This window comes from Nicotiana tomentosiformis, chromosome 10 (assembly GCF_000390325.3).
Source record: "Nicotiana tomentosiformis chromosome 10, ASM39032v3, whole genome shotgun sequence".
In the NCBI taxonomy this organism is placed as follows: Eukaryota; Viridiplantae; Streptophyta; class Magnoliopsida; order Solanales; family Solanaceae; genus Nicotiana; species Nicotiana tomentosiformis.
In genome coordinates this window covers 56,755,489-56,768,287 of record NC_090821.1, presented here as the reverse complement: position 1 = coordinate 56,768,287, position 12,799 = coordinate 56,755,489, and the positions used below count along the sequence as shown (strand labels likewise).

The 12,799-nt window shown below is 35.7% G+C and overlaps 1 protein-coding gene across 1 annotated transcript; it reads left to right on the top strand.

Moving 5' to 3' along the window:
- The first annotated feature begins 1,278 nt into the window (after positions 1–1,278).
- LOC104113240 (AAA-ATPase At3g28580) lies at positions 1,279–3,450 on the top strand. The gene is made up of 2 exons (XM_070187601.1): positions 1,279–2,119; positions 2,504–3,450. Exons 1-2 carry the CDS (start codon positions 1,354–1,356, stop codon positions 3,331–3,333), a joined length of 1,596 nt encoding a protein of 531 aa, XP_070043702.1. The 5' UTR covers positions 1,279–1,353; the 3' UTR covers positions 3,334–3,450.
- Positions 3,451–12,799: the final 9,349 nt, after the last annotated feature.

Sequence of the window (12,799 nt, the reverse complement as noted above, 5' to 3'; positions counted from 1 at the left end):
ATGAATATAGAAATCCCATAAACTCAACGTTTAATGCTCATGTAAGTGATGATGATGAGCACCTTACAAATGCGGATTGGGCTAATGTTAAAATGCTTGTAGATTTATTAAAAAAAATTTATATTGCTACAAATGAATTTTTTGGGCAATATTATCCTACTATTTCTAACTGTTTAGTTTATATTGCAGAACTTGCAAATTTGTTTGATCATTTTTCAGAGGGTGGGGAAATCTATCAACTTGCTATTGATTCCATGAGAAAAAAATTTAAAAAATATTTTTTTCCTATTCCCCTTATTTATGGTGTTGCTGCATTGTTAAATCCTACTATGAAATTAGGAGGTCCTCAATTTTTGTATGAAACTGTTTATAATGGTTTAGCACTTGAAGATGAGGAGTTGTCTAAACTTCCGAACGCAATAGCCTCAATTAAAATAAATGTTCAAACTATTTATAATGCTTATCAAGTTGCATTAGATCATGCTAGACCAAATGTTCCAACTCCTTCTTCTTCTAGTTCTCAATCATCTAAAAGAACTGCGGGAGTAAGAGCACTTAGTGCTTGGGCAGGGTTCAGGGGTTCTCAAGGTTCTAGTACTAGTGATTTTTCACAACTAAATGAGCTTGAAGTTTATTTGTCACAGGGAATTGAGGAAGTGAATCCCGACGGCTCCTTTAATATTTTGGAATATGGAAGGACAAAGAAAAATACTTTCCGATTCTTTCAAGGATGGCCCGAGACATTTTAACTATTCAAGCTTCAACAGTGGCATCAGAGAGCGATTTCAGTCAAGCAAGACTTCAACTCGGTGATTATAGAGCGTCTATAAGGGAGAGCTTGGAAAAATCAGTACTTTTCAGAGATTGGATCCGTTCGGAAAGAAGAAATTTTGGACTTGCTGAATCACAACAAGAGGTAGACGAAACTTATGAAGAAATGCTAGCTGAACTTGCGGAGGATGATGCTTCGCCTGGATTTCTGCAATAGACGGTTTTCACGGCTCGAAATCGTGACTTCTTGCCATATACCAATATATGTGATAGTAATTTTTCTTTATAGTTTGTCCCAAAAGAATAATATATTTTTACATTTAGAAACCATTTTAACTTTAAACTTTTATACCACAAATTTCAAAAATCATTCTCCCTCTTCGATTTTTTAAACAACAAAACATCACATAAACTATTGTTCAAACTTGGCGAGCAAGGAAGATACAACAACGCTGGTGTTTCCTATATAGTACAGTACTATATAAGAGACCCTCATTTAGTGAACAAACATTCACATACACTTGATCAAGTGTTGTTATATATTATTTCTAAGTGAAAAAAGGAGAGAAATTAATTAAGAAAATGATGATGCAAGATGTTTGGACTCAGTTGGGTCCAACCATTGCAGCAATCATGTTCACTTGGACTATGTACCAGAACTATTTTCCTCACGAACTTCGTGGTCATATTAGGAGGTATACCGATAAAATAGTGAGCTATTTCTACCCTTATATGCACATTATTTTTCATGAGTATGATACTGATGGCTGGTTCGAGCGGAGCAAAGCTTATGTTGCAATCGAAAGATACCTGAGTAAGAACTCCTGCACACAAGCTAAGCGTCTCAAAGCCAACGTAGTGAAAGATGGTCAATCTCTTGTCCTAACAATGGATGATCACGAGGAGATAACCGATGAATATAAAGGCGAGAAAGTTTGGTGGATTTCGAGCCAACAATTAGCCAACAAACAGACAATTTCTTTGTGGAAGGAGGATGACAAGAGGTATTTCAAGCTCAAATTTCACAGAAAGAATCGCGAGCTTATCACAAATTCATACTTGAAATATGTGTTGGACGAAGGGAAGGCGATTGCTGTTAGAGAAAGGCAGAGGAAGTTGTACACAAACAATAAGGGGGAGTCAGGTGGTTATAGATATAGGGGTTGGAGGATATGGAGCCAAGTAGTGTTTGAGCATCCATCAACTTTTGATACTTTGGCTATGGATCCAAACAAGAAACAAGAGATTATGGATGATCTCCAAACATTTAGCAAATCAAAAGATTATTATGCCAAGATTGGCAAGGCGTGGAAGCGTGGTTATCTTCTTTATGGTCCTCCGGGGACAGGTAATATTAGGATTTTGTTCTGAATCTTTAATCTATTAGGAATTTCTTTCTTGAAAGAATGAAAAAAAACTTATAAAAGGAATAAATCTGCTTCATATGCCTTATTCCTTTTTTGGCGGAAAAGTCTTGGTCATCTATAAATTGAAGATCTCTGTTTCTTCTCACAAGAACAATAACAATATCCACAATGTAGTCTTTTAGAGAGTTTCTTCTATTCTCTCTCAAAGTTTTTTTCTTTTTCTTTTATAGTAGACTGATGTAGGTCAATTGGCTTAACTATATTACAGTATATTATGTCATTTTAGTATAATTCTCTTTGTCATGTGATTTACTGTTTATTTTATTAGCTTCCGCTTGATGCTATGTTATTTTCGATCCCAACAGGTAAGTCCAGCATGATTGCGGCTATGGCTAATTTCTTGGAATATGATATCTATGATCTTGAACTGACAGCGGTTAAGGACAATACCGAGTTAAGAAGGTTATTGATAGACACTACAAGTAAGTCTATTATTGTAATAGAAGACATTGATTGTTCCCTTGACCTTACCGGTCAAAGGGAGGAGAAGAAGAAGAAGAAAGACGAGGAAGATAAAGAAAAAGATGAGAAAGATGCCATTGTGGAAAAGATGAAAAAAGGAGAGGCGAAAGAGAAAAGTGAGGTAACTTTATCTGGGCTTTTGAACTTCATTGATGGTTTATGGTCAGCTATTGGTGGTGAAAGGCTTATTGTTTTCACTACTAACTATGTGGAAAAGCTTGATCCTGCTCTAATTCGGAGGGGTAGAATGGATAAACATATTGTGTTATCTTACTGTTGCTTTGAGTCGTTCAAGGTGCTTGCACGTAATTATCTAGACGTCGAATCCCATGATCATTTTCCTGAGATTCGTCGTTTGTTGGGGGAAACTAATATGACTCCTGCTGATATTGCTGAGAATTTGATGCCTAAGTCTTCAAAGGAAAATGCAGACACTTGCTTGAAGAGATTGATTAATGCTCTTGAAATTGCAAAGGAGGAAGCAAAATTGAAGGCCAAGGAAGAAGAAGAAGAAGAGAGAGCTAAGGCTAAGAAGGAGAAGGAAGAGAAAGAGGAGAAAAAGAAAGAATTAGCAGCTGATGCTGAAGAAGCCAAGGATACTGATGGTGTAAACAAGAATGAGAAGTCAGAGAGTAATGGTACTAAGAAAAATGGTGATGTTAGCAAAGATTGATTCTGGAAATGTTTGATTAATTAGAAGATACAAATAAAATGTTGAGGCATATTTGAGCTTTATGTTTTGTACAATTGGCTATTAGGTGTACTTGTGAAGTTTATTTTATGTCTTAATGGTGCTGGTACATAACTGTGTGACTTATAGGTCAGGGGTTCGAGCCGCAGAAGTAGACACTAATGTTTGCATTAGGATAGACTATCCACGTCACACATTTGGAGTGCGGCCCTTCCATAGACCCTGCGTGAACGTGAGATACTTTGTACACCGCACTACTCTTTTTTGGTGCCGGTACAAAAACTTGTCTAAGTTGTCATGGAATTAATGGTTTGTTACATTTAGTAGTACTCCTTTTTCTATTTAAAAAAAAACATTTTCGTATGTTAGAGATATCAAAATTTTCGTTTAACTTCCAGAGTTGATTTCACAAGTATCTCAATTATGAAAGTGGTATTATGCAGTTGGTGAGATTAATAATAAGTTAAATGCATATACATCAGTAGCTATGTAATAAACGATTGGTTCATTTTCAGCAACTGTGCATCTTAATATGGTTCACGTGTAGCAGATTCATAATAAAATAGGGATATATACTATAGCAATTGGCAACTAATTATCGTCTCTAGCTAGCCAAGTTTTTTTATTATGTAACACAATGAATTATAATACATTTATATTTAACTCCTAGAAGCCAAAATAATTTTATGTTGCACCACCAAGTGTAGAAAGATTTTACTATAATAACGAGTTAAATAAAATTAATTTTAACTTTATAAAATAAAGCTAAAGGAAATTACATGTTCATTACTTAATATGTTTTCATTGACGAAAATCAATTCATATGTACTACTTTAGTGTTTATAGGAAAGAAAGAAGTATAAATGATCTACTGTTGTGTTATGAATGATTGTAAAAGAACTGTTTACATTGGAAAGAACTAATGGTGCTTTTTAAAACGATTTCAATGTGGTGTCTCAACCAAGTTGACATGGGGGATAAAGATAAATGCATTTTTGAGAGGTTAAAAATGTGAAAATATATTAGTGTCATTTGTTAATCGTGTAACTTGTGAAAATAGTTCACATGCATTGTGTAATTAATGGCTGATTTTAAGAACCATTTTAAATGTTATCAAAAGGTAAAGAACTATTCTGAAATTTTGAAGTGGTAGCGTATCACATAGACGGTTTCTGTTACGCAGGACTAGATCATTTTTCATTTTGATACACTCAAAAGGACGAAAAGTTTTATGACGTGCGTCACACAACTGACATTAGGTGTGTGATGCATCTTTTTATCTCATAAATTTATAAACTTATATCTTACACTTTTGGGTTCACAAAATTATAAGATAAAAAAAAAAGACCTCACACAATTAGTGTCAGTTGTGTGAGGCGCATAATAAAAAAAAATTAAAAGAACTATTATAGATATGGGTCATTTTGAATGTACCGTCAAAGATGAGGGACTACTGCGGACTTTTTTCAAATTATTCCAAAATTGTTTTTCCAAGGGTGAATTCATGAATTGGCTCCAGAGAAGCCAAAATCATAATTAATTATTATTTATTGTTACTTTAATTTTTAACTGTTAAATTTTAATAGTATTTGATTTGATATAAATAATAGCGAATTTTCACAAATGATCCATTTTGAGGCCACTATTTGGATTTATTTTTCGCATTCAGTGGCCGAAACTAAGATTTTCACCGAGAGGTGTCAAAATATAAAGAGTTATATATGAAGAAATCAAGAGGAGACAACATATATATAATCTTCACCTTATGAGCTAGCTTTTGGGGTTGAGTTAGGCCCAATGTCTATTTTCTTTATTATTGTGTGATTAAGTATCCAACGTGGCAGCTCTATTGTTAGTTGTTAGTTTTAAGTGTGTCACTTCATAAGTTAATAGTTAGTTAGTGCTTTGTACAATATAAATACAATGTAACCGACTGAGAATGAGATGAGAATCATTTCACAAAATATCTGCTTCTTCTCTGTTTCTCTGCTCTAGAAGCTTCCGTTGTTGGAGAATCATATAGCTCCTCTGAATCTGCTCAGTGAAGGTGCAAATTTTAGCATAGTATCAGAGTGGGTACGAGCCAGATAGATTCTCAATTGTCAGCTGATTCTTCGACATTTTCTAGTTTTCAATTCTCTCTATTTTTGAATAAGAGATTCATTCATGGCGGAATCAACAATTCTGTATACACGCCCACTATATCTTGGTCCATCGAACACTCCAGGCATCGTTTTAATTCATGTGAAGCTCACACAGTCTGAGAATTACAGGTTATGAAGTAGGACGATGAAAGTTGCCCTGTTAGGGAAGCAGAAAGGTTTTGTGAATGGTACCTGCACAAAGGAATCATATAAGCAAAGTTACAGGACCAATGCGAGACTTGAAATGTAATTGTTCTCTCGTGGCTTATAAACATAATATCTATAGAACTCTGTTGTGGAAATGTAATGACCTGATCAGTCATTTTAAGCATTTGTATTCCGTTCAATTGTTTAAAGTGTTGAGTAGATTCATATGACATATTATGACTTATGTGAATCGTTGGTTTTGGTTTTTAGGTGGTTCGGGATCAATTCAGAAGAAGTATTTTCATGTTATAAGCTTTGAGTTGGAAGAGTTGACCAAGTTTGACTTTTGTATATTTGACCCCGGACTGGAAATTTTATGAATCTGTTAGGCCCGGATTGTGATTTTGCGGATTTGCAATCGGGTGCTTCTAGAAGGTTTCAGCATAATTTGGCGAAAGTTGGCAATTTGGAGTTTTGGAATGTTCATAAGTTTGACCGGAAGTTGACTTTGATGATATGAGGTTCAGATTTTTGTTCTGGGAGTTGAAAAGGCTTTGTTATGTCATTACTCCAAGTTAATTTGATTTGGTTCGGCGCCAGTTTTGGAAGTTGAAAATTCAAAAGTTTATTTACTTCGATTTAAGGTGCGATTCGTGATTTTGATATTGTTATGCGTGATTTGAGACTTCGAGTAAGTACTTGTTAGGTTATGGGACTTGTTGGTATGTTCGGGCGGGGTCCCGAGGGCTCGGCTGTATTTCAGATTGATTTCGGACCATTTCGAAGTTGCATTAGATTTCTTGTTTTCTGGTGTTTCAGTTGTGCTTTGCGATCGCAGGAGAGGGGACGCGTTCACAATGGGTATTTTTGTCAGTAGAGGTGTTTGTTCAACGTGTTCGTGAAGGAGACATCGCGTTCGCATATTAAGGAATTTGGCCGGAGGAGATTTGTGATTCGCGTTCGTGATAGAGCTTACGTGTTCGCGGAGGGTGGCCTGGTCTGTGCATCGCATTCGCGGGGACTAGGATGCGAACGCGAAGGGTTATTCAGGGGCTGTGAAGATGTGCTTCGCGAATGCGAGGTTGTTACCGCGTTCCCGAAGAGTATTGCTGGAGTAGTATTATAAAGTACTCTAGTTGGAGGTTTCAAACATTTTATCATAATTTGAGCTATGGAGCTCGGATTTGGGCGATTCTTTAGGTAATTTTCACCACATGAATTGCGATTTTGATTATATTTCGTGATTCCATCTTCATTTTTGGCATTTGGTTATGATTTCAAAAGAGAAATTGATGGTTTTTGTCTCAACTTTCCTAAAGTGAATTTTTAAGTTTTGAACATCGATTCAGAGTCGGAATTGAGTGAAATTAGTATGGTTAGACTCATAATTAAATGAGTTGTCAGATTTTATGAGTTTCGTCGGGTTCCGAGGTGCGAGACCAGGTTTGACTTTTTGGTTGACTTTGAGTAAATATGTAAAGATTCAACCTTTATCGATTGGGTTTGCTTCCGATGGCATTATTTGATGATTTTGAGTTGCTTTTGGCTAGTTTCGAGCCGTTCAGAGGATGATTTGAGGGGGATGGCGCTTCTAGTATATTGACTTGGCTTGTTTGAGGTAAGTATCTTGCCTAACTTTGTTGGAGAAATTTTTCCTACTAATTGTCGTTGTTTGCTACATGGGGGTGATGCATATATGAGGTGACGAGTGTATATGCATATGCCAGGGTTAATCATTTTCACGATCCCAAATTCCCTCTGTAGGATGTCGTGATGGCACCTAGTCTCTAAGACTAGGTAAGCCTATCAATGCGGAAGAATAATAAATATCTGAAATAAATAAACTACAGTTCAAACAATTTCAACTCCCAAAACCCGGTAGAAATAAGTCACAAGCTTCTAAGAATTTTATCCTCAATGTCTCTATATATCAAGGTCTAAAGAAAAATAAGGAAGCAACATAATAATAATAGAAGGATACTCCGGAGTCTGCGAACGCTGGCAGATATACCTCAAAATCTCCTCGTATAGTTAGTTTACTAATGCTTGATCTGATAAGATGTACCTGGATCTATACAAAAAGATGTGCAGAAGCGTAGTATGAGTACACCACAGCGGTACCCAGTAAGTGCCAAGCCTAATCTCGGTAGAGTAGTGACGAGGTCAGGTCAGGCCCTACTGGAGAATAACTGTCACGACCCGAAATTCTCACCTTTGGACCGTGATGGCGCCTAAGATTTCACTTGCTAGGCAAGCCAACGTTAGAATAATATTAACCATTTTTAAAATAATTTTAAATTTATTACTAACAAGGAAACAAATGCGGAAGCAATGTTTGAAATATAGTGAATTAATCCATCAAAACAACTGTGTCTAAATACCATCCCAGAATTGGTGTCACAAGTGCACGAGCTTCTAGAATAAATACAAATAAAGGTCTGAATAAAATAAAGCTCTCTGAAAATAAACACACAGTTAAAGTAAAGTAGACGGGGACTTCAGAATTGCGAACGTCGTGCAGTTATACCTCAAGTCTCCTCTGAATAGCTGAAATCCGAGCAAGTCTACGGTACGCCGCTGGGACCAACTCCAAAATCTGCACAAGAAGTGAAGAGTGTAGTATCAGTACAACCGACCTCATGTACTGGTAAGTGCTGAGCCTAACCTCGACGAAGTAGTGACGAGGCTAAGGCGGTTCACTTACATTAACCTGTACGCAATATTAATAACAACCACAAATAATAGAATTAAATCAGGTAACTCATTTATTATAATTGAAGCCAACGCAGCAGTCATAATCAATTATCATTTCCATCAATTCTGTTGCAGCGTGCAACCTGCTCTCACAATATATTCACATTCAGTTCTGTTACAGCGTGCAACCCGCTCTCACAATATATTCACATTCGGTTCTGTTGCGAAGTGCAACCCGCTCCTCCAATATATTCATTTTAAATAAGTCTGTTGCGGCGTGCAACCCGATCCTCCAATATGGACTTTTAATAAGTCTATTGCGACGTGTAACCCGATCCTCCAATATGGACTTTTAATAAGTCAGTTGCGGCGTGCAACCCGATCCTCCAATATATTCATTATAATCAATTCTGTTGCGATGTGCAACCCGCTCCTCCAACATATTCATTTACCAATTCTTATAGAAGAAATTTCCCAAATAATTGCAATAATTGATATAAAATTATAAGACAGCAAGCATACAATAATTATGATTTAATTATGAAACAAACAATGTCAAATAGCAAATTATTATGGAAATCAGGGAGAAAATAGGCAATTTAATATTTAATATGCTAAATGTTAAATAAGAATTAAAATACATAATTCAAATAGCATTTAACAATTAATGCAGGAATTCAAGAATTAATATTTGGCAAAGAATAGGAGAGAAACAATTATTATAATAATTAATTTATGATTTTTCAAGTAAGCACGCAAACAATTAATTTGACGACGTATAGACACTCGTCACCTCGCCTATACGTTGTTCATATGCAATTCACATAACAAATAATTTAAGGGTTCTATTCCCTCAAGTCAAGGTTAACCACGACACTTACCTCGCTTTGCAAATTTCAATCAATTACTCAACCACAACTTTTCCTTTTAAATTTGCCTCCGAAAGCTTCAAATCTATTCACAAACAATTCGATATATTCAATATGAATCATAAGAATTAATTCCATATGAATTTATAAATTTTCCGGATAAAAATCCGAAATTCATTAAAATATTCGGCAGTAGGACCCACGTCTCAAATCCCGAAAAAATTTCCGAAATTCGAACACCCGTTCCGATACGAGTTCAACCATACAAAATTTGTCCAATTCCGATATCAAATGGAGCCTCAAATCTTAATTTTTCATTTTTGGAAAGTCTTACAAAAATTCCAATTTCTTCCATCTAAATCCGAGATAAATGATGAATATAGATATGGATTTGTGAAATATAATCACTTTTAGTTAAAGAACACTTACCCAATTTAAAGTCGCGAAAATCACCCTTGAAATTTCCCAAATCCGAGACTTAAAACTCAAAAATGAATAAAAATGGCGACTTCCGAATTTATGGGTTCTGTCCAGTCATTTTCGCATCTGCGGACAAAAGTTTCGCATTTGTGATACAAAGCTCGCATTTGCGATGCCAGGCTGCCAGTGAAGTTCTGCATCTGCGGACACCCCTGTCGCACCTGCGCAAAAGGGCCGCACCTGTGAAGACCACATTTGCGATGGGAGGCTCGCTTCTGCGAGCTCGCACATGCGGTCAAAATTCCGCAGGTGCGATTACACCAGAACCCAAAATTTCAGATTTTGCTTAAGTCCAATTCTTGTTCCGATTTCGATTCGAATCACACTCGGGGTACTCGGGACCCAGTCCGAATATACCAGCAAGTCCCATAACATAATATGGACTGACTCGGGGTCTAAAATCACGTCAAACAACACTCGATTTACAATTCACACCCCGATTCGAACTTTGAGTTTTAAACTTTCAATTTGCAAATCTCGTGCCAAAACATATTAAATGAATTCGGAATGACTTCAAATTTGGTACACAAGTCATAAATGACATACCGGAGCTGTTCAAATTTCCAGAATCGAATTCCGGCTCCGATATCAAAAAGTCAACTCCGTGGTCAAACTTGGAATATTTAGCCTTTAAATTGCTAGTTCTGTTAAATGGTCATAACTTAAGCTAGGGACCTCCAAATTAAATTTCGGGCATACGCCCAAGTCCCAAATCACGATACGGAGCTACCGGAACTGTCAAAACACTGATTCGGGTCATTTTGCTAAAAATGTTTACTAAAGTCAACTCACTTGAATTTTAAAGCTCTATTTCACATTTAAATTCATTTTTTCACATGAAAACTTTTCGGAAAATTTTACGGACTGTACACGCAAGTCGAGGAATGATAAATGATATTTTTCGAGGTCTTAGAACACATAATTACTTATTAAATTTAACTAATGACAATAGAAATAAATCAATTAGTATGTCACATTTAACTAAACCAAATAATGGCAATTAATATCTCTTGGAAACAAAATAAAATTTCCTTTCAACTTCAAGAAAATCACAACATATAATCAAAGGCAAATGCGGCCATAAATCAATATCAACAAGGGAACTCCCGAGATACTGCCTCGTAGTCCCAAATCATAAATAAATTCACAATATCTCATTTTCTTATCTCACCGCGGGAGACTTCACAATTTATTTGAAAGAAAATATTTTTTCCGAAATAGCATCTCGCGTTTTAGCCATCCTTATCACACCGCATGACTTCTAGTAGTTCTCTCTACTAGCCACGCATATCAAGCCACCCTTATTTCACCGCATGCGTTTCAATACCCAAACCTTATACCACCGCATTTGTATCAATATCACAATATATCACAATTTACACCTCAAGTGCTCAAATAATTTAACTTGCCAAAATAAATCATAAATAATATTTTTCTACAATAAAGAGCTCACGGCTCCATCACAATGAGTACGAAAATATTACAAAAATATTCAGGAATAAATAATTTAGGAAAGTAATATTTTAAAATCTTTAATACGTTGTTTCAGTATCAAGTTTACAATTGTCAAATACTTCATATTAAAAATATTTAATTTAAAGAAAATCAACCTTCAAATAATGCACAGAATAAAAGAAACTAAGTTTCAACTAAACATGTAAAACAATTAGCATGAAAAGGTCAAACAAATTTAAGGTATATATTTCAGATCAATGATGAAGAATATAACAAGATAAAATAATTTAATAAATATGCAACAGTGATCTACACAATTTAAAAATATAATCTTTCACATTTAGGCCGTGTACACACTCGTCACCTCGTGTATACGACTTTTAACACATTTCAATAATCACATCAATACCAATCCTAGGGGAAATATCCCCCACACAAGGTTAGATAAGTCACTTACCTCGACTTGCTCTAATTTAACCAAGTATTATGCTTTTTCCTCGATTTTCCGACTCCGATCGACTCGTATCTAGTCATAATTAATTCGATACAGTCAACAAAAATTATTGGAATCAATTTGATAAGAAAATATTACATTTTTCAATAAAAACCAAAATTTGCTCAAAAATTGCCCATGGGGCCCACGTCTCAGAATCCGGCAAAACTTATAAAATCCGATAACTCATTCAATTACGAGTCCAACCATACCAGTTTCACTCAAATCCGACTCTGGATCGATACTGAAATCTCAAAAAATCGTTTCTATGAGATTTCTAAAAAATTTCCAAATTTCTATCTCAAAACACTAATTAAATGGTGAAAACAATGATATATTCGTTTATATTGACCAAATCTGAGTTAGCATCACTTACCCCCATGTATTTCCTTGAAAATATATCAAAATCGCCTCTCCTCAAGCTCCAATTCGTAAAAAATGGCAAATAGGACGAAGTCCCCTGTTTTAAAACTTACAAATCTGTCACGGAGCCCGATTTGCCAGGGAACCCGATTTGTCAGGGAGCTCGATTTGTCCGGGAGCCCGGTTGTCACGGAGCCCGATTTGTCAGGGAGCCCGATTTTGACAGCATTTCCAGCAGAAATATTGCAGCAGCTTTTGCAGCAGCTAAGTCCCACTTTTGATCCGTTAACTATCCGAAACTCACCCGAGGCCCTCCTGACCTCAACTCAATACACCAACAAATCCTAAAATATCATGCGAACTTATTTGAAACCTTAAATCAAATCAAACAACGCTAAAATCATCAATCACACCCCAATTCAAGCTTAATGAAACTTAAGAATTTCCAACTTCTACATTCAATGTCGAAACCTATCAAATCAAGTCCGATTGACCTCAAATTTTGCACACAAGTCATAAATGACATAACGGAATTGTGAAAATTTTTAGAACTGGATTCCGACCCCGATATCAAAAAGTCAACTCCCCAGTCAAACTTCCAAACTTAAATTCCTATTTTAGCCATTTCAAGCCTAATTTCACTACGGACTTTCAAATAAAATTCCGATCATACTCCTAAGTCCAAAATCACCATACAGAGTTGTTGGAATCATCAAAATTCTATTTCGGGGGTCGTTTGCACATAATTAGATATCCGGTCACTATTTGAACTTAAACTTTTAATATTTTATCAAAATTCCATA

Coding starts and splice junctions, on each gene's coding strand:
- LOC104113240 (XM_070187601.1), top strand. CDS start 1,354: ATGATGATGCAAGATGTTTGGACTCAGTTGGGTCCAACCATTGCAGCA. Junction 2,120..2,503: donor TTATGGTCCTCCGGGGACAG/GTAATATTAGGA, acceptor CGATCCCAACAG/GTAAGTCCAGCATGATTGCG.